This window comes from Python bivittatus, unplaced genomic scaffold (genome assembly GCF_059951505.1).
Source record: "Python bivittatus isolate LINGU-HERP-01145 unplaced genomic scaffold, Pbiv_v1 ctg000680_np1212, whole genome shotgun sequence".
Lineage (NCBI taxonomy): Eukaryota > Metazoa > Chordata > Lepidosauria > Squamata > Pythonidae > Python > Python bivittatus.
Window position 1 is genome coordinate 6,154,883 of NW_028277095.1, and position 22,494 is coordinate 6,177,376.

The 22,494-nt window shown below is 45.3% G+C and overlaps 1 protein-coding gene across 7 annotated transcripts in view; it reads left to right on the forward strand.

Moving 5' to 3' along the window:
• ANK1 (ankyrin 1) overlaps positions 1-22,494 on the forward strand; it is a 105,990-nt gene that overhangs the window by 13,118 nt on the left and 70,378 nt on the right. For 6 of the 7 annotated variants that reach the window (XM_088152105.1, XM_088152108.1, XM_088152107.1 and 3 more), the window contains exons 2-3: positions 1,074-1,198; positions 10,124-10,225. In XM_088152105.1, coding sequence (XP_088008231.1) covers positions 1,157-1,198; positions 10,124-10,225 — 144 coding nt within the window. In that variant the 5' untranslated portion in view covers positions 1,074-1,156. The remainder of the gene's footprint in view (positions 1-1,073; positions 1,199-10,123; positions 10,226-22,494) is intronic. The other variant, XM_025169695.2, reaches the window with a different exon arrangement.

The following is a 22,494-nucleotide window of genomic DNA, read 5'->3' on the forward strand; positions in this document are numbered from 1 at the left end:
GGAAAAAAGGCTCAAACCACTTCAGATCTCTGAGAAAACAGCCTGAACAGCTAGTATTATATAATGTCATTCTGGCCTTTGCTGCCCCCGGCTACCCAAAATAGTATTTTTTCCAAAGTATGGTTCACAGCCACAAACCAGTTGTCAATTCCTCTGGTGCTACATCATCCTGGGCCTCCATCTTCACCTTCCTCCAAGCTCTTTCTTCCCAAATAATTTTAGATCCTTTCCTGGTGCTGCCCAACGGGACAGTGATTTTTAAAATGAAAATTGGCAGCATGTGTGCCCAGAGTATGTTCTGTGCTGAACACGTAAGTGTTCCCATCGCATCTAAGCCTTAATTGCTTCCATTACTGGTCTCTGGGGCCACCTTAGATCAAAGCAAGCTGCCCTGAGGATCCAGGGCCGTGAGGTGGCATGGCTGTGGTCCTCTTGGCCAGTTGCTGTCTCTTCTCCCTGGAGTTGTGGAAGATGGGACTGCTCGGGGCAGAGGCCAGAACAACTGTGTGGTGTAGTCTTGGCCACATGCTGAGCGTAGCCCAAAGGAGCCACATGACGTCTGGCTCTGAGGTTGAAAGCAGGCTGCTGGGCCAGGCCGTTCAGCGGGAGTCCCCAAAGTCCAGGTGGTGGTCATGGCCGTGCAATCGAGCCTTACTTTCTTTACATCTGTTGCCTCCTTGCCACTGCCGCGCATGAGCAAACCATGGCTCGCTGCAGAAGAGCCCACTGGGGCCACTCAAGCACGTTGCCTTTTCACCCTTGTTAGTGGAAGGAGCTGGACCAGGCTGGCCAATCTCTTGGGCCAGCCCTGGTGTTGATGGCAAAGTTCCCTGCCCTGCCCTGTGCGCCCTTCCCCTGTGGCACTGGCACCTGCCCCTCCCCCAGCAGTTTGTTGCTGAGATGTAGGGAGCTATTAAATATCCCTCCTGACATAATGATGGGGCGAGAGAGAAAAGAACACAATCCATTAGCATCTGGCTCACCCTGCTGCAGCAGCGGTGGTGGTGGTGGCTGGAGGAAAGGCGCTTGTATTTTTAGATAGGATGCAATGCAACTTTCTGGCTCTCCTGAAGGTGGGGAATAGCGAAGGACGGACGGACGGAAGGAAGGAAGGAAGGAGAGGGGCTGATCGGTTTTCAGCTCAAGCCACTGGGCTATGGCAGCGCGACAGAGCAAGTCCTATCCAGACACTGCTGTTGTGAGTATCCACCAGGCTTCTTCTCTGTGATAGCCCCCCACGCCTTGTCCTTCATTTGGGAGCACTGTCTTGCCTTTCCAAAAGCTTCTGCTCTTGGCAAGCAACTTCTTGTCCCATCCGGAGAGCCCTTTGAGTTCAGCATGCACAAGAACGTGTGGGCACGGGTGTTGTCTTTGTGTTTATGTCATTCTGGGTCTCTTACGGGCAGGAGAAGCTCACTGGGCTGGCTGAGGGCAGAAGGGATCTGGGGGCCTGCGTGTGTTTGTGTGTGAAGAGCCAGAACTCGGAGGAGGCTCTTTCTATGTTGTTGATGGCCTCTCCCTGACCTCAGGTGAAGAATTCCTCCTGAGATGTTCCCAGCGGTGGAACCCCAGAGCAACAGTTCAGGTTCCAGGTCCTGGCAGGAGACTGCAGAGCTTGGGAGTGGCAGTGCAATGCCATCCTTCAGAGCTCCTAAATTGATTGCTGCTCAGAATGAAAAACCCACCTTCTGGGCCTTTCCCCCCATCAATTTTGGGGAGCTGGGCATTTAATTTCCAAGGTCCTCCTCTCGCTTCCCCTCTCAGCATCCTGTACTTACCTGTGGAAGGCCACCCTTTCCATTCTGAACAGAACCCCCAGTGCTACTAGGCAGCCTGGGTTCTTGGCTGTAAAATCCTGATGTCGTATGGGACGCAGATCCCTCAATGGCCCGGGTTTGCCAGCCACTTTGGCTGTGGCTAGGTAGCACGTTTGCCCAGCCTGAAAGGAGAGATACTCCCTCCGTCACCATCTCCATTTTTTTTTTTTTACTTGAAACCTTCCCCCCAACTTTGCTGGCACACCCAGACACCTCTGGAAAAGGTGTGGTGGGTCTCTGTCTTCATGCCAGGGTTGGATGCATGTTCCCACAGCTTTGCCCTACCATTGCAGCCAGGGATGAAAGGGGAGGCTGGCTTTTGGATGTGGGTCAGAGAGTTGGGCTGAGTTGGGTGGAGCCAATGGCCAACCCCAGAAGGAGCTGTTCAGGCCAGGCAAATTGTAGGGATCAATCTGTCTTGTGGGAAGATGGAGGAAGACATCTTTTATTAGGTCGGTGCTGTGTCTGGATTCTTGCCCTGAAGAGGAGTTGTGCCCAGTGGTCGAAAGGAGCTGGCTAGGGAATTCTGGGAGTTGAAGTCCACATATCTTAAAGTTGCTAAGGTTGACAAACACTGGTCTATGCACTTAGCACGCCTTCATCTTTTTAAGCTCCAACTGCTGATGCCCTGGGTTTCCCAGGAGATGACAGACAGTTAGAGAAAAGCAAGCCTGCCATTCTCCACCAAGATCTCAGACTCTTAAAGTTGCTCAGGTTGAGAAACGCTGGTCTCTTGCAACCTGCGGCTCTCAGGCTCAGTTGTCAGAATGCTCAAGTGTCGTTGGGTCATAGGAGATTCAGTAGATTGTGGGGAAAACCAGCTGTTGCCTTGGTAGCTGGGCTGTCACAGGAAGGCATCAAGTGGTGGATTTATTTAGGTGTAGAATGTTCTGTGAACCAGTCATGGTGTTTTGTTGACTCGGGTTGAGGGTTAACCCAGTGTCTAGAACAGCCTTCCTCAGGTGGCTACCAGGTGCTTTGGAACTACAATTTCTCAACATGAGGGAACTTGCCCACAAACATGTTATAACTGGTATTTGGGGTACATCTAGGGACTCTCACCCCCACGCCTCTATTTGGGCACTCCTTCCCCCCTAAGTTGCTGAGAGAACATTGGTTCTCTGCAGGCAGGAAGCTTTGCTGCAATGCTTTATCATGGGTAATTTATTGCAAGAATTCGGGTGTAAAACAATGAAAATTGCCTTCTAGCAAGGTGCATGAATCTGAGTCACGTGTATTTGTGTATGTAGGTGAGGGGGAAGTCGCCCTTTTTGCCTTGTGCCCAGGGTCCCAACCTAAATCTCTTTGTGCCCCCACCTCGGAGGCTCCTGCTTGATTCCGTTCACCCAACACATTCAGCCGAGACATGTATACGACCAGTGACTGAATTTGCACATGCTCATCTTGGTTAGCTTTAATTGCATTGTTTTTGTATGGTTACAAAAGTGTCCACCAGAAGGGAGGGGCAAAAAAGTGGGGCGATGACTATACAGAAGCAGCTGCCATCTTGCCTTTTTTGATCCCCCACCCACCCCCCATGGATACCCCTGTTCAGTGTTTTGGATAAACCCAGCCCACTGTTTATTGACGTGCTGGCTGAACCAAGAAGATCTGGTTCACCAAATGAAGCGTGTGCCCATAGACCTCTTGCGTTGGGGCTAGTTTACTAAGCAGACCCCCTGCATGTTGTTTTTAGAAACATTAATTAATAGAATCACAAGAGAAGCTGGGATGTTTATGGAAGAACAGCTCCCATTTTTCAACCTGGCGCCCTTTGCTGGCTCAGTACGCAGTTCTGAGGTTGGGACATTAAGTGGTTGTCCTCGCTAATGAAAGGGTGAGTGCATTAGCAAACGGTCTTTCAGACAGCATCTCTAAGTGTCTCAGAAAAGAAAGTGAAATAGGGACTGAATACAAAACCAGGCCCCATCTTCAAGAACCAGGAGCAACTGTAGTTGTTCGTGTGCAAGGACGTTCGGCGATGGTTTTTCTGACATAGTGAGAAAGCTGGTCTGCCATTGCTCTGATTGAAACGGTCCAGCCATCTTCGACCTGGTTGCCTATCCAGAAAAGTGAGGCTATAGCTTCCCAAACCCTCAGCCAGCATGGCATTGAAGGATAAATTCCTGTATTATCACCCAAGAGGTAAAAATATTAAAAGAAGAACCAGGCAGTCTGGAATCCCCTTTCTGCATTTTTTTCTCTCTTCTTGGCCAGCTTAAGAGTGTTAAATTATAACTGGATATGCTATTGTTCTAATGCTTATGATTGTGTAGCATCAATATTTATAATTACAGACAAAGATCATAACAATGATTTGGGAACGTGCTTTGACACGTTCTAACCTATCAGGCCGTTGCAGCAAAACCAGCAAAATCTTGCGGTATCTAAGAATCCCAAAGATGTATTGCAGCCTCAGCTTTTGCAGACTTCCCAGGCTGGTGTCTTCCAAACAGGTTGATCAATGACTGAGCAGCTGGGGATGATGGGAACTGTCTAGTACCTAAGAGCAGGGCTCCTGAAGATGCTCCCCTTTTTGCTGGACATAGGAATATGGGGCAGGATTGTTTGCTCTGATTGACAGGGGATCCATCAGAGGTTGGTGGTTTAGCATGAAAAAAAGATCTCTGATTTTGGTCCTCAGGAAAGGTTGAGAAAACTTCTCATCTGGAGTTCTGTAGATTAAGGTCTGAGTCACTCAAAGCCTGCTTTGTTCTGGTTTCTACCTCAGGACACAGATGGACAACACACGGGTGTGGCTTACATACGCCCCCATCTTCCCAGCCTTCCGTGTTCACACCCTCAGCTATGAGGGAAAGAAATTCCAGAGTATGGCACTGTTTTTGAATTGAAGGTGCCAGGCATTGAAGCGGGAGACTTTCTGCATGCCAAAGAGATGCTCTGCTACTAACTTCTGTTCCTTATTCAAAGCAGGGAGGCTGTTCTGGACCATTGGTTTTGGGACGGGTGTAGTGTTTTAAGGACTGTGCTCTCTACCTGCATTTAGATGAGAACTTGCCTTTGCTTTACTTCACTCGATCGTTCACCCTGAGCGGGCAGGAAAAAGGCGATACTTCTTTGTCCAGACTTTTAGAGTTGAAAGTCTTCTGGACCAGTTCCATGGGCTTGGTGTCTTCAGGCATACTTTGGATATATAAGCTGAGTCAGGGTAGGCAGACTTTTGGGGACCCAGGAGCACATTTCGACTTTTGGGAACATGTTGTAGATGCACCACAAAATGGTTATCATGGTTGGTACGGCCTGTTGCAACCCACCCATTTACCAGAAGGCCAGCTACCCTCCCAGAAACCCCCAGGGTGTTTTCTACCATCTCAGTGGGTCTTTGTGGAGCTCAAAGGCCTTGCTATAGACAAATATATGGTTCTTGCTTTGCAGCAGACCAGTAACCAAACTCCTTAACTGCAGAGCAGGATCTGGGAAGCCAGATTTGCTCAAACGTGAATGAATTTGAATGCCAAGAATAAGGGTTAGAGAAGAGAATTTGGAGAACTGAGATAGGAGCCTTCCGGCCCTCCTTTATTAGTGACTTCACTAAGGTGGGGTTTCTTTGAAGCTTTTGAATTTCCTTTTCCCCTGCTGTGTACATGATGGACTAAGAAACTGTTTCTTGGATAAGCTAGTAATGATCTCCTGATTGTTTATGTGTAGAGATATCCCCCCTTTTCTCTCAGTTTCTGCCCAATCTTGCAGATCAGCTTTCTATTTTTGTTGTTGTTGTTGTTGAAAGATGGGGCTGGGAGCCAGCTAGGTGCCAAGAGAGATGTTGGGCAGCCCTGCCCCAAAGCTACCCTAATGGGAAGAGACCCATTGAGAATTTCCCAGCCTTCTCTGGAAGTGGAAGGAATGGAACCTTTTGAATGCAAGGTGAACTGTCTACTAGTGAGACTGACACTTTCCTTGTGTTGACTTAGCAGTTTAGGAAAGTTGTTCCAAATGCTTTGAGGTTGTGTGAGGTCACTGCCCATTCACAAATCTCTCTCCTTGTTTACTGCCAGCTTTTCCTATCCATCTATTCTTTCTTTCCCTTCTCCTGGAGGCCTCTGTACTTTGGACCTGGATCTGACATAGGAAGTGCGTGGCTAAATATAGCGGTGGCCTCTTGGTTACCTCCTCTTTTTGGAGATCTGGCTGCTCCATTTTCTTTTTGGAAATGTTAAAAGAAGAGATGAGTTTCTATTTCTGATGGCTTGTGCAAGGGGCCAGATCCAGTCTGTTTGTCTTGGGCTGAAGAGCAGAGGATTTACCCATGCCAGTTTTCAGGACTAAGTCAATGCCAGCTGCCTTGGCTACAAAGTCTGTTCCCAAAACTGGCAGTTCCTACTTTTGCAAATAATCCAAAATGATTTAAGAAAGAGTCATTGCTCCATGTTCTTAGACAGCACATTACTTGTAGCCCACTCTTTCTGTTCAAACATTTTTGCAAGCCGCTAGACCTCTGCAGATGTGTTGAAGTTCATTCCTATCTTCCCCAGCCAGCCTGGATGCTTCCTTTAGCAACCCTTAAAGCCAGCCTGACTTTAGGATGATGGGAATTACAGTCAAACCCCATGAGAAGGTGCAGGATTGGAGGAAGGCCGGACTGAACAAAGGCCAAAGGAAACCCAGACTCTCTCTATATGGCAGAATTCTCATCAAGGAGAACATCTCCCTTAAAGATTGCTTCAGTTTTGTACAAGGATCCTCTTTAGCTATTGCTGAGGATTTCGAATGAGAATTGTAGTTCATCACATCTGGAAGTTGGCTGGTTGGATCTGTCATAGAATTTAATTCAAAGTAAAAACCATTCCTGGACTATACTTTTAATACATGGATTTGTACACCATCCAAACTTTGGGTGCTTTTATGTATAGAGTTCATACTTCAACTTCATGTGATATTTAAAGCAGAATAGATTTTCAATTTTAACTTTTTGTAGCTTATAATTTTATGGGGTGATTTATACTGGGTTGGCCATGGCCATATTTGCACTTGCTTAAAGCTGAATAATGATCTTAGTCATTTAAAGTAATATGCTTAATCTTTCACAATTTATCAATATGATAACCTCCTTGGCATTTTTTAGATCCCTTGATTACTCATTTGTGCTTTGTTTTATTTTCTGTATCTGCTTTCTATTTGTGTTTGTTTATATACTTTCTCTAAAAAGTTAAAAATAAAAAAAAGATGCTCAGTTGGGGCCATGGACCACTCTGGTTTTCAACTACTAGTATTATTTTCCCATTTACAGAAACATATAGACACATACATCTTACTTTTGTTAACAGACTGTCAGGCACCGCTACCTGGTCTCCAACCGCTGATGGTCATTCTCATTAAATAATTCTTGGCCACCAGTGGTTGGAGACCAGGCAGGTGTATGGAGCCATGCAGGTGACCTTGGAGAAGCTATCCAGAGGCTGTTAGGACAACAACAGGTGCAGAAGCAGATGCTGAGCCCAGGGAGGTGGGAAGGTATTAGAAGGTGACTTAGACTGGCTCCCCTCTAACTGTCTAGAATATAAAGGGAAGGGAAGGAAAACATAATCAGACTTGCAAGATTTTGTTACTGTAGCCCAGTGTAGTTCAAACTTGGCCACTTTAAGATGCGTGGACGTCAACTCCCAGAATTCTCCAGCCAGTATGCTGGCTGGGGAATTCTGGGAGTTGTAGTCCACACATCTTAAAGTGGCCAAAGTTGAACGACACTGCTCTAGGAACATTCATATTTATGTTCGTCCTTGCTCTCCATTGCCCTCACCAGCACTATGAATCTTTCTTCCTTTACATGATGTTGATGGGGCAGTGAAGCTGGTCTCTCTGTGTGCAGCAAATGGCTCCATTCATTCACACTGGAAAAAGGAATCCGTTGGGCAACGCTGGGACCCCACCTCCTTCCAATAAACTAGGCTTCTGGTCAATGGATTTCCAGCATTCTTATGGAGTCAGTTTCCTGATCTGGTCTACCTCAGCAGGGTGTCCATAGGGTATGGTCAGAAAAGTCAACAGGCAAAGCTTCCATCACACCATCACTGCCACCATCTTGACTTTATTGACCATGCCCTGCAGGCACCTGCACACTAGAATCTGGCATGCTTGTTCTTTCCATCAACCCAGAGAAACACGCCATGGCAGAGGAACATCGAAAGGGGTATAGAGAGGAAGGAAGATGACCTTGATGGAGTTATGCAGGATCCGTTCCCTAGGCAAAAGGAGCTGACACGTTTTTTAAGTCCAGAATGTCCAGATAGTGTTCAGAAGCAGCTCAGGCAGACACCTCCCTAATTCACTGGAGTATAAGAAGGGGGAGAGGTCCAGCACAATCAGACTTGCAAGATTCTCTTGTTATAGCCAGTTTCAGTAAAAGTAGTTTTAGCCTTCCTGTGGAGTTGGTTTCCTAGTCTGGTCTAGCTGGTAGAGCTGGCAAACAGCCATCAGATGTTCAAATTTAGGGGCAAACATCGATTTTCTCTTTTTCTGAGCCTAATTTTTGGCATCTTCTTCCTACCCTCCCTCTCGCTCACTGTTGCCCTGTCTTCCTCCTCACATAGCAGACAGCCAAGAGAGACAGAGGGTTCTTGCCAGAGATCTGAACGGATCCCTTGAAAAAGGCTCCTGGAATTAGGCCAAAGACCTCACACCGCTATAGGGCAGCCACTTACCCACCCCTCCTGTAGTGAAAGATTCACTTGGCAATTTGTTTTTGGCAATATGGAAGAAAAGCCATGTCTGCTGTGACTTGTGTATTAAGTGAGTCTTCCCTTCTGAAATGTGTACAGAAGTAACTTTAGTGCGGTGAGGTCTCCTGCTCCTCTCCTTACTCTCATGATACCTTTATTAGAACCAGAATGAATTTTAGTTGGAAACGTTAACTTCCAAGAAACGCAGAGAACTTGGGGGGGGGGGGGCACTACTTTTCTGCTATTTTTGGAGGATCTGGGGGAAAAGTTTAAAGTATTAAGTAGACGTGTTAAGCTTTGGAAACTATTTTTGCACAATTAAATTCAAACCAAATGGAAGGCGTATTTTGCACACACACACACACCCCAATTTGGCAGTTTTATTGCTTAATGGCAACTCTGTGATTTTGGGGTTCCTCTGGGGAACCGCAGAAGGAAGACTGGAGTCTGCAGTTATTTATCCTCAAAATAAGTAAATAATGACCTTGAGGTGTCAACCTAGAACATTTGATGTTCCGTGTCAGCCTACATTGATTAGGATGAGCTTCATCATCAAAACATGACTTTGCAAGTTTTAAGATTGTCAGACTTCAGGAAGATATTAGAATATGCAGACAGGAGTTGAGAGCCAGGCAGGGGAAGGCTGAAGAAAAAGCATAATATAAATCTAACAAAAGCTGGGTTGAAGTTGAAGTGCGCATGGCCAGATGCATGAAAGGAGAGTGGGAGGAAGCTGCCAACATTCAAACTAGGCCCTGTAGCAATATTTACTTCAGAGTTTTCAGAATTGACGTTACAGGTTTTTGCTTTTTTATAAGCATCTGCTGCAGTTTAACCAGTTTTGAAATGATAAAAAAAACGTTCGAAACATTAAACGTAAACTTCGAAATGTTATCAGACTATGACTTGGTTCACTGGTAGTCTAGATAATGGTTTGTTTAACTGTGGTTTATTGAACAAGCACGCTAAAGAGAGATACTCAACTGCCATCAGCCTGAGGTCCACACCAGGCGTGAGGCAGGGAAGTTCAAGAGTAGTATTAAGACACAGATTTTAACCCCCCCAATGCCCCCGAGAGGGAAGAAACATCCAGAGGTTTAGCTCCACCTGAAAGAGGGATGGGATGCTAAAGGACTGTATTATCTCCCAGGCTGTGATTTTGTATCTCGACACTTAGCCACAGTAGTTAGGTCCACCAGCATGCTAAGCCAAAACCAACCAACCAACCAATCACATTATGGCTTACCATCTTGTGAGAAACGTGCTGGAGGAAGGAACCAGATTTGTTTAGGTGGTGTTACAGATCATGAGGAACACAAGACCCTGCTAAAAAGAACAGCCCCTTATCAGGGTCAACATCATGGATGGTCCACTAATTTCCAAAGGAGGACCAAACTGTAATCTTGTCCCTATATGCTGGTCTTTGACCATAATACAGATGTGATTTGATTTGTCCCTGACAGGCTCAATTTTTACAGGTAAGGGAATTCTATTTAGAACACACACACATTAGGTAAACCTGCAGTTGGAGCTTGACATGGGCTAATTGAGCTTCAGCTTAAAAATCTCAGCAAGATTCAGGCCTTGCTTATTTAACCAGCTAACCATTTCTTTCCCTTGCTCTCCAAGGCTGATGCTGCAACCAGCTTCCTCCGAGCAGCACGATCGGGGAACCTGGACAAAGCTCTAGACCATCTCAGGAATGGTGTGGATATTAATACCTGCAATCAGGTAGGTCTTCACTTGCATTGATCTTGTCTGGGCCGGTTAGTGGAGATTTGCATTTGGTCCTTCGTGCGACTCAAAATTGTTTGGGTCTCACCTAGCATGTGTTGAGCCAGGATGCTGAAGAGGAGCCAGGAACACAGAACAGCCCTCTCATTTCTAAAAGCTACTGCTTCCTGGTATTTTATCTCATGGGACATTTTAATCCCATAAATTTTAATTTTTCCATTGGGTACCAGAGGGGATTTTGTTTCTCAGAAGCCTGTGAAGTTACAATAAAGAAGAATGTTGCTCTGAATAAACCCAGCCGCTTCTGTACAGTTAGCGCACATCTGTAGGGTTGTAGTCTGGGGGATTTTTAGGTGTCAGGTCAGCAAAGAGGGCATTGTCTCCTGCAAGTTGAGAGTTTCCTTTCTACAAAAGGTTCCCATATGGAAGTTGCACCATTTAATCAGGAATGAGGGAGGGTGTGATATCTTCAGCAAAGCCTATATTAGAACACTGGATCTGTTGCTATTGCATGGAAGAAGATGAGACTGAGTTCAGAATTCAACTTCTTTATTTCCTTAAAAAATCCAAACTGCTTTTCTAGTGTGAGGAGCCACCAGGGCTAGAAGTCAGAGATGTTAGATCTGCTGCACCAACTTGGAGGGATGTACCTCCAGGCCTGTGAAAAGAAGGGCCCATGTGACTGGTTTCGAGAGGACCTTATCTGCTTCCTTGTTCTAGAAGGGACTGTAAAACAGTCTGCAAAAGAGAGTTGTATGTGCTTAGACCAGTGTTTCTCAACCTTGGCCACTGGAAGATGTGTGGACTTCAACTCCCAGAATTCCCCAGCCAGTGTTTGAGAAACACTGGCCTAGACACTAAGAGGAGCTACTGCCTCCTTTCCAAAGTTACCAGCCATTGGTTATTTTTTAATATGATATTTTAATATGATGGAAGGAGAAAGGCATTAAATGCAGAGCAAGGAATTAGGTTTATACATTTAATTATCCTAAGTCAGCATTTGTTTCTGTTTTGAATCTGTCCACTTCAGGATATATGGTCCCAAAAAATTGTCAAGGGGCAAGTGTGGGCTCAGAGCCAGATGTAGGCATATCTAAACAAACTATAGCTTAGAGCCTCGCTGTCTAAAAGAGGCCTCTCAAAATGTTCATTTTTGTAATTTGTTATGGTTTTATTACAATTTCATATAAGAAAGTCTCCATAAATGATTGATTATGTGCCATCAAGTAGTTTTTGACTCCTAGTGACTGCATAGATAATGTTTTCTCCATGATGATCTGTCTCCAACCTGGTCTTTCAGGTCTTCCAATGATACTTCCATCACCACCTTAACTGAGTTCATCTACCTTGTTGCTGGTCATCCTCTTCTCTTTCCTTCCACCTTTCCCAACATCAGAGCCTTCTCTAGCAAGATAGGTCTTTACATAATGTGTTCAAAATAGGATAATTTGAGCCTGGTCATTTGTGCCTTGAGGGAAAACTCTGAGTTGATTTGTTCAATGGGCCACCGATTTGTTTTCTTGGCTGTCCACAGTATTCTCCAGGGTCTTCTCCAACACCAAAGTTGGAGGCGTCAATACTCTTCCTATCCTACTTCTTCAGAGTCCAACTTTTGCTTCCATAGAGCGTCACACTGAAAATTATACCCTCCTGTTAGCTTACATGACCCTCATTCATTAAGATGGGCTTTGTTTTTGTGTGTTTTGGCACCTTCTGCTCAAGGAGGACCCTTCCCTGTTCATCATGAGTTGATGATGCATTTTGGTGGCCAAGTTCACTTGTTACACAACTTTTTTTTCTCTTTTAGCACCTGCTAAATAGAGCCTCTACAGCTTTCCATAACGTAGGGCCTCTTCTTGTCTAAACTGGCCCCATGCGGTCCATGGGTTATAGCCTCTCACTGGGCTTGGTTTGAACATCGATAATTAAAAGATAAAGATGCCGTCAAGTTGCTTAGCAACAACACAGTAGTGGCGTGCCAGTGTCTTTTTCCAAGATAGAGTGCCTTGGAATTTCCTGGAAGTCTCCCATCTCAAATGCTAACCAGATCCAATTCTACTTAGCTTAGCCTCAGTATAAACAGTAGCATTTCCCAGTGGCAGAAAGTGACTATTGTTAGTGATTGATTATGTGCCATCAAGTTGGTGTCAAGTCCTAGCGACCACATAGATTTTCTCTGTGATAATTTGTCCCTAACCTGACTATTGTGAGTGAGCGGGCCTAAAAATTGGCTCTTTTTTAAAAAAAAATGTTTTGGACACGACTTTTCTCTCTGTTCCCCCCCACTGGATCAAGCCAATGTCCTCTTTGTCCAGGATTCTGAACTGGAGAATGCTTGCTCCCTTCCACTGTTTTTCTCTAGCAGCTAAAATTTAAAATATGCTGCTTGTGATTCAGGAGGCAGTAAATATCCATCGAGATTTATAGCTGTTGATGGACTTATCTTCTGTGAATTTGCCCAGTCCTCCTTCCAGATTGATAGCCATCCCCCCTGAATTCCATTGTTTATGTTGAGCAAAGATGTAGTTCCTTTAATTGGTCCCAAATCTCCCTGCATTAAGTTTCAGTGCATTTATTTAACCTCATTTTTCATACCATACATGATTTTATACGTTCCCTAAAAAGCTGCAATCCCTAATTGTTTGGGTTGCCCTTTTGGTGTACCCTTTCAAGCTTCCTAGTCACCTTCTTGAGAAGGTAGCCTCCATGAATTGGCCTTGCCCCTTTGAAACCCTTTAAACTGGGATCCATCATCTCCACTTCAGTGGGACAGGGACTTTTATCATTCACCTAAGTGTTGCTGAAAGAACTGCAGAGAAATGGAGAGAACAGAGCTCCAGTTTGGAGAAGAAGGCAGGACAGAGCCTGTGTCCTTCAGTCTTCATTTGTATTCAGTGCTGGTGCTGCTCATAAGTGAGGCTGGAGGTGGGGAATGCCTGTGCCATCAGACAGTGACTCACCTTGCTCTTCCCAATGCAGAATGTGAAACTTTGGAGCCACCAAGAAGTGGATGACCAGCTAAAGCAGCTGCGTTTTATTCCCTCCATGTTCACCCCATGGAGGCTCACCCAGCCTACTCTCTCAGCTGAAAACAGGCAACTTGAGATGAGAAGTAGCTGCAGCAGACAAGCCTGGTGGACAAGGACAGCCTTGAGGTTTAATTCCACAAGAGGCTTTCCAGACCACCTGTGGCTTGGGGAGAATTTGTAATACAGTGGTAGAGTCTCTTGGCTTGCAACATCTTGGTCTGTTTTCAACCCTCAGCACAGTAGACCAAGGAGACCCTTCTCCAACTATGTGCCTTGGAGATGACTTGGGCTGCAGTTTTGCATCTGGGTTCACACATCATGCACAGCTGTAAACCTGGTTTAAGAAAGCTAAAAAACTAAGAAAACACTCTTGCAGTGTTCATATCATATTCGGTTCCCCAAAGCATCAACCAGATTATGATGTATTTGATGGCTGGCTTTTGCATCCAGCATATGTAATGCCAAACTAGAATAATAAAACATATTTGCTGGATTCCTAGACATGCCATGCCCACCATACATTGGCTTAATGTGAGGGGGTGATTCATAGAATGTGCTAAGACAATTGTTGACTTCCACCATCATGATGAACCACCCTGTTTTGGTCTAGTCTAGTGTGCTGTGGCAATCCAATCTGAGTTAGAAAGGGCTATTTGGACCACCAGGTGCAATGCTTCCTCAGTTCAGGAATCTAAATAAGGCAAAGGTACAGGAATAACTTTTCCTGTGGGAGATGGAACAGCTGAGGGTCCAGCTAATGTGCAGGCATTCTCTAGTAAAAATTTAGGGAGCCACAGCTCAACCTGCCAACCCTCTGTAGACCTCAGGAGACTGTCTGAAGATGCTTCTTCTCACCAGAATAGACCAAGGCTGGTTTGGCCTGTTTTGGGCGCTCTTATCTTCCCTCAACACTTAAAACGATGCAGAGCTGCGCTTTATTCAGCCACTTTTAAACCAAATTTTGTCAGCCTAATCTGAGGATTTTGCAAACGCAGTGTGAGGGGGCAAGGAATTATTCACTTCCACTTGCAGCTTGGCCTGAACCTTCTTGCTTATCTGATGTAATGCATGATATGCATTACCATTCTCTGGCTGCATTCACACAACACAAACCTGGATCCTGAATTAGGCCATTTTCTGGATTCACCCAAACAGTGAACCATAAACTAACCAAACGGATTGGGTTCCTATATTATAGTAAGCAACAAAAAACAGGTGGAAACTAATCCTGACCCAGTTTAGGATGTTACACAAATACAGGTGCTGGGTCTTTAACTGACCCAAGTAAATGTTGTGTGAATGGAAGTACTGTTTAAGATTCCCTTCCCCAAATCCTTGGAGTAGTGTTTCCTAACCTTGGCCACTTTAAGATGTGTGGACTTCTGGCTGTCCTACATGGCTGGCTGGGGAATTCTGGGAGTTGAAGTCCACACATTTTAAAGTGGCCGAGGTTGAGAAACACCGCCTTGGAGATTCACTGCTGCTATGTGAGAGAGACAAGCAAGCATTTCACACCTCTGATATGTAATTAATCTGCTTCTCAATCTGTAGGTGGCAAATTATATCACTCCCCTTGACCTTTACTTGAGGACCTTGGTCATCCCTGGTTGTTGTAGTGTATACTGTGAGCTGCTCCAGACTGTCTTCCTTCCAGAGGGCAGCACTTGCATCTAAGCAATGAAACGATTGTGCCAAGAAGATTTGAGGAAAGCCCAAGTCCACAAATCTTTCTTCCTATGGAGAAAACTGGCCAGTGGCCAGATAGACAATCCAAACAGCATCTCTCCATATCACACCTTAGCCTGAGGCACAGAGGTTTTTTGTGTATCTTGGACATGGCCTGCTTCAGGCGGCACCAGAGGAAGCAGAATAGATAAAGGCAAGGAATGATGTCTGAACACTGCAGCAGGGCTTAAAAATGTTGGCTGCCTTGGACTAAACCTTGGTTTATTTCTAGGGGTCTGACTTAGCAGAAGGCCCGCATCTGGTGGTGTTTCTGTGGGTGTTCAGCCTTGCAAGGTCGTCCAGAGACAAAGCACATCCAGAAGTACTAGCTCTAACTTTATTACAAGGTTATATTAACAGAATCTTGCGAGTCTGAAAGTACATCTCTCCCCCCTCACCTTTATACTCCAAGATACCAGGGAGGGTCCCTTCTGAGATGTTTGCCATGCCCCCATTCCTTCTGCAGCCTCAGCTGCCTCTTATCTGACCGTTGTCTAGTCTGTGGCTCTTCCTCCTGTCTCCCAAGGTCATTCCCACAGACCATTACAGTGGGGTTGGTTGTCTTCCCCTTAGACGTTCCTGATCACGTGCCAGAAGCCATCAGAATCCAGCTCTGGGATCTAACCTTCTTTACATGAACTTCCTGTGTCGAGAGCTTGGCTGGATCAAGCCAAATGCCCACCATGTCAGCATCTTGCATCGGGGCATTTCTGATAAGTCTAGTCAGGAGTGTTATCACCCACTGTAGTTGTCCACAAGGGGAGTCAGCAAAGTCAAGATGGCAGTCAAGACACACTTGTACCAAAGGGTTCGAGCTTCCATGACCACATTGTGACTGCCATCTTGTGTTTTTTGATACACATACACACATACCCATGAATGCCACAGCAGCTGGTATCTGTGTTACGATGCCTGGCATTCAGTGGATAGTAAACCATCTGAAGGCTTCTGACCAGTAGTATTTGTCTCCCGTGAATTTGTCCACCCTCTTGAAATCCATCCAAATTGCTGGTCATTGCCTCTGACAGCTTTCAATTTTACAGGTGAGCACTGTGGATCCTTTTATTGGTTCTGAATCCGCTACATTTAAATTCAGCCAAAACTCACCGTGAAAGGAGAAAATCCTTGTGTCACACAGGTTTTTGCCGCCTCTTGCCCAGCCCTGCTCTAAGCAGACCCTCTCAATTCTGTGGCCTTCTCTCCTAGAGGAGCTGGTCTGGCCCCCCAATCATTTGATGCTCAACACGAACCTCTTGGCGTGGTTTGGGCCTGTTTATCTGCAGCCAGAGCGGTGTCCAAAGAGCCTCTCTCTCCAGCTTGCATGCAAGTTCAGATCCAGCCCTGGGCTGAAGGCAGTGCTGTTCATTCATCCTTGGGAAAATGTGATTTATTAAGGGAAAGCACAAGCGGAGAGCCATGCTTTCAGATGAGTCAAGCAAGCAAGGGAGGCCTTGCGGGAACAGTTCTTGCAATGCTTCCTGGATGGATTTCCTTGTCTAGTAGTCATTCAAAGCAGTCATGATCAGAACAGGGAGAAAAGAAGAGTGTGGGGGAGTTTATGCTCATGAAAAATACCAGGATGTAGATATGCCAAGACTTTCTGACTTTAGGGAGCCAGCTCTAAACTGTAGGGTCTGACGAGATATGTCCAGACTTAGCAAAATGATGTCCTCGACAGTGTGCTACAAAGAGTGTGAGGGGCAAAAAGCCAAAAACTCAGAAGGCGGGTCTGGAAGGGAGAGAAAAGAGACTGGGAAGGAGGAATAATTGCTGTGGACATTTTGCTTTGGAAAAGGGGCTTCCAGGTGATTTGCACAAGGATGTAAACATGTGTGTGTGTTTTGAAAGGGGGAAAAAAGGGCATGGGGAGTTTTGCAGCAAACAGCAGAAGGAGAAATTTCATGGGGTCGCATTAATCTTTCTTGTGAAACATGCAAACTGTTGCAAAAAAATCAGAAAGTGTTTTTTGCCTTTGGGGTAAAATTTATTAGTTGGAAATGCTATCAGACTCCTGATTTTTTGGTACCAGAGACTAACATCGTTCTTCTCCTAGAAGGTATATTTCTCCTTTGAAAGCTCCCCGGGATGCTGTTCACTGAAGGAGCACCTACTTTGACCCCAGTTCATTGGAAAATTACAGTTTAGAACAGTTTCTCAACCTTGGCAACTTTTAAGATGCTGGCTGGGGAATTCTGGAAATTGAAGTCCACACATCTTAAAAGTTGCCAAGGTTGAGAAACACTGGTATGGGACGCAACAGCACCAGCATCATCAAAGTGGTCTCTCACTCTTTGTAGCACACAATCAAGGGCATCATTTTGCTACGTCTGGACATACCTTGTCAGACTCTACAGTTTAGAACTGGCTCCCTAAAGTCAGAAAGTCTTGGCATATCTACATCCTGGTATTTTTCATGAGCCTAAACTGGTTGACCTTGAGGGCTGGCCGGCCTTTTCATTTTTCCTCAGTAGCCTTGGAAACTCTTGCTCTCCGGGAGCTGGAAGAATAAAGAGGATCAGCTTTAATGGCTCAGAGTTAGGAATGAAGCACCTATTACCTAACCATCTATTTTATGGTCCCCAAGGCCCTCCCAGATTCAGCAGCAAACACCCCGATTTTTAGCGCTGTGATCCCCCCCCCCCCCGTTTCTCCCATCCCTCCAAACCAAATCGAATTGTTTGGCTGTGACAACTCCATGGCATTCCTTGCACGGTGGTTATAACCCCTGAGGCCAAAAATTGTCCCAAAGTAAAAGGATGCCCAGCCCTGGTTTCAGGGGTGGCTGGCGATTCTCCCATTCCAGAACGAAAACAGCATCGCTCTGGTTGCCAACCATTGATATCTTTCACGTTGCAGCCAGGATGATCTTGCTTTTTAAAAGAATTATTTATTTATTTGTATCTCAAATTTATAGGGGCACCCATCTCACAAAAAGTGACTCTGGGCGGTGTACAGCAAGAGTATAAAACAATAAACCTATCAAAAATCAAAAGTTTTTAAAAAACCGTAAGGCATACAAGAGATTAGATGTTAACAGCCCTAATGGAGCCACCTCAAGATCTCATCAGTGCCCTGGGATCCCCCAGGCCTGATGACCTAACGAGGCCTTGAGGGACTTCCAGAAAATAAGGAGGGGTGGAGATGACCTCACTTTGGGGGGGAGGATGTTCCATAAGGCGGGCGCCATGGTTCCGGAACATGGAAGATGCTTAATCAATGGGCATGAAAAGAGATTCTTTGTGGAACTCCCCATCGGTGCTTTCTGGACCCCACTGCCCAGAGCCAGGAAGAGCTCAGGAGGTATCCAGCTATTGATCTGTTCCTGGCCCAGGCTTCCAGCTGCATTAGGCACTCTTCCCGGAAAGTTCATTTATGCCTTGATGGGAAAGGGTTCCTTTGGCTAACAAGCCTGGCCTCTCTGTCGTTTCTGCTGCCACGTTTAAGGCATCGTTGTTGCCAATGACACCATCCTGTTGGCTGAGCCCGCTGGGGAGAGCCTCACCGAGGGAGGTGGGACTGGAATTCCCAACGCGCCCAGCCAGAAGTGCTGCCCCTTCCCCACGTGCGTAGGCCTTGGCAAAAGCCGTTCCGGAAACTGAACGGTAGCAAAATCCTTATTTTGGTTCCCCGATTGACTGAATGTAATGAAAACAATTAATTGAGCAATTTCAGTTGATTAATTCAATTCAGTTATTTATTCATTAGTTTGATATCTTGATTTTCCTCCAAGAGTATAAGCCGCATAACTAGCACCCCCTCTCCTTATTACCCTCCAACAACCACGTTGCGAGCAACAGCACCGAAGGTTGGTGCTGCTTTTTCATGCCACTGCACCGCCGTGTTGCTGGCTCCATATGTGTGATGTCACGGTGCACATACAAAAGGGGTGGGGCTTACATTGCGATGCTGTAATGCTGCTTGTGTCATTCCACCCTCCTTTGTCCTCTCCCCATGCTCACTGCTGCTTGGAGGTGGGTTGGGCTGAGAGAGAGGGGCCTGCCCCACATTGCCTGCTAGGTTTTTGCAACAGATTTGAACCTGAATCTTCTCCAACCTAGTCCAACACCTGAACCGATATGTCATCCTGACTCCCAGCAATTTCATCCTTCCACATTGTTTGCAGTATGAAAAGATTGTGCCTAAGATTAGAGTTCAAGGCTTCAGCGGTGTCCCTTGTTCACTCTCCTCACTGGTGTAGCGGTGAAGGCACCAGGCTGGAAACCAGGAGATGGTCAGTTCTAGTCCCACCTTAGGCACAAAGCCAGCTGGGTGACTTTGGGCCAGTCCCTCTCTCCCAGCCCTAGGAAGAAGGAGGCCAGGGCAAACCTCTTCTGAAATCTTGCCAAGAAAACTGCAGAGACTTGTCAGGCAGTTGCCAGGAGTCAATGCTGTCTTCAAGGGACCAAAACAACAACAACAGAACACTACCCTAATGAAGAGATCTGTAAACTAAAAAAGCTTGCTCCCTATTTTGTGACATTCTGTTTGTCCTGATAAAGCAATGAATTTTGAAACACTTCTACATAATTAGTCAAAGTAGGCTGCATTACTCCAACTGCTGCTCCTCAAATTCTGACCCTGCAACTATTTTGACATTTCCCCCACCCCGTCTTAGATGTACTTTCTTAAATCGTAAGAGTTAGTAATGTAGTAGTAAAAAAATGCCATTTTCAAGAAATAGAATTCTGTGCCCAGTGCCAATTTGCAACTTAGCAAACTCTTCTTCAGGGCCTGGAACTGAAAAAATAGCTTCTGGAGTGAAGGTTGGATGAAAATGGTGCCAGAAAGAGGGAGGAATCAAGGAAAAATCTGGGGTCTAGAGCAATAACTCTAGAATACTTGCATTCCACTACATTTTTCACTTTCTAATTCCTCAGAAGCAGCCTGAAGCCAATTTGTGGTTTGATGCATTGATGCAGGCCCTAAAATGCAAAGAAAACCAAGCTTACTATGAGTCCTTCTTCCAGCTGACCAATCGAAGAATGTAACCCTCTCCCCCATTCAGTAGTGTGTTGTCCATTCATTTCTTCATTTCATGTTGTGTGCATTTTTCTGTTGAATTCTGAGAAAAAAAATCAAAGCAGTTGTGGTGCAGGGAAGATGCAGAGCTGCTAAGACACCATTCCTCTGCTGTATCTAAAATTCCTGTGATATAATAGCAAGTAGCAAAATGCAATGGTGGCTGAATCTCTTCTGAGAGGGATTAAGAAGCTGGGAGGTGGGATGGAAGGAGAGGTCTTGCCAATAGCAAATCAGCCTGGCCCCAAGTTTTCCAGAGCTCTAGCATCTCAAAAGGGTAATCGTTGTGATTGTGATTTGAGATGCCTTGCAGCTGAACTGGAAGCTCAGCTAACGAGTGTAGATGGCAGCGTGAGATCAACCACCATGGAAACAGTAGAAAGACTGTACGCCTAGGAGCATAATGTTAGATCATGTATTGAATTCTGCATGGGATTGACTGCTCACCAGTTCTGGGAAATTCTCAAGCGTGTTTTGTGAAGACCTCAGTGCCTTTGCATGGTCAACTTTTCCCATCGTTCCTCCATAGTTCGATTGCATCTTTGTCTTTTCTACCCTGGGGCATGTCACACTTGTGGTCAAGGTCCAACCTCATGTGTCCTGTATGCAATGAAAGTGGGATGCATGTGGTCAGACCTAGACCACAAGGCCAGTGGCCTCCACCCTACCATCTGACCATCATTGCCATCTGCACCAATCTTGATTCCATCCTCATCACTGCCAGAGAAACAAGCGTCGGGCATCTTTCATCTGTCGTGGGCGGCTTTAGATGTTCGACAGTAAAGGAAAAAAGAAAACATGGATTGCCAGAGGACTTTTCTGCATAACAAAATGGAAATGGGAATCTCTGCATGTGTATGTGTAAAGGGTGGCAGATTGGTTGGGTTCACACAGCACATTAGACTCGAGTACAACGGGGCTGACTAACTTCAGTGAAAAGAAATCACAGTCATGCAAATAAAATGAGTTTGGAGATCAATAGAGGCTCGGGGTGTGTCGCCAAAGAATTGGCTGGCTGTTGCATATGGGTCCCTTGATTTCTACAACAAATGTAGCACTAAACCAGATTAATAAAACATAGTTGTGTTCACTGAGCATTTTGTGCTCAGAAAAGTAAACCATATTTTGGCTTAACTTATCCGTTTCATGCTAAGATAATGGCATGACAGGTAACGTCTAGTTTCCGGTAAGATGTTGAACCACCAACTACCCAACCTCATTCTATCTTGATTAATGTGTTGTGTGAACCTAACCAATCTGGGCACTTTCCTCTGTGACACCTCTTATCCATGACTCTCAATTCTGCCTCTTCTCACTGCTTTTTTCTACTCAGCTCTTCTGTTTCTCAATCTTCTCTGCCATTTGCTCTTCCAACCATCCTTCACTAAACCTTCCTCTTAAGAGTCCCTCAGACAATGGACTTCCCAGACGACCTGCTGCTTCCCCTTCTGGACCCTGGCTTCTTTTCTATAAGATGTCTCCATTGAGAAGTCAGGCAGAAGCTTTGGTTGCAATCCTGCAAAAGTGATTATTAACTTATAATTTTTAATGTGGAAAAAAGGGAAAATTGCCTAAGACATGACTGAAATCATGGTAATACTATTTGAGAATTTATTCAGTGTAAAATAAATTAAATCTGAATAGGTTTTGACCTGGCTATACCTGTTGGTTTTTAGTCTTTCCAACCCAAATTATGTAATGGGGATTGGGACTGTCTATCTGCCTATTCACCAGCAAGAGAACTCTGAAAATTTAACAGAATGGGATCAGATTTCAAGGGGGAGAAAAAGCTGGGGAAAGAAAGATTGAGTTTGAAAATATAAAAACCAGTCTTCAGTGGTCATAAGCAAACAGCCTAGAACCAAAGTAGTCCTTTATAAAAATAGAAGGCACACGAAAATGGTTCCTCCCACCCAGAAGAGAAATGGCTTCATAGTTGTTACCCTATGCAGGTGGGAGAAAGAAGTACAAGAACCTGAAACTTGATTTCATTATAAATAAGGCTTGTGTTTAATACCTAGAAGTTAATGGAATTCTTTCATAATGGCTCCATAGCTTTGCTACAATAAATCTTCTTATCAAAGCTCTGTCTTGGAAATCTGTTTATGTCAATTTCTTGCCTAGATTGTTAAAAGAAGCCTAAAAATGGATTGGATCAGGCCAGGGGCTATGGAGAAAAACATTACCCAATGCATTCTTATGGAAGGGTCAGTTGGGCAGCAGCTTGGAAATTTGCCAACTCTTCCATTCTTCATCCCCTACTTCCTAGTCACATGACCCAGAGCAGCGCTATTATTAAAGGTGCAGAAAGAATTTCAGAAGCCATATTCTGCAGGATTTTCATTCCTTGTTTACAGTGACAGCCCATTATTCAGCCTTATGTGCAAATTTCCCATAATGACCTAGGATAAATGCTACCTCTAAAACATTGTAGGAAATCAACTTGGCAGATTCCAGTCTCAGTTGGGAGCTACCTAAAAATGTGATATGCTC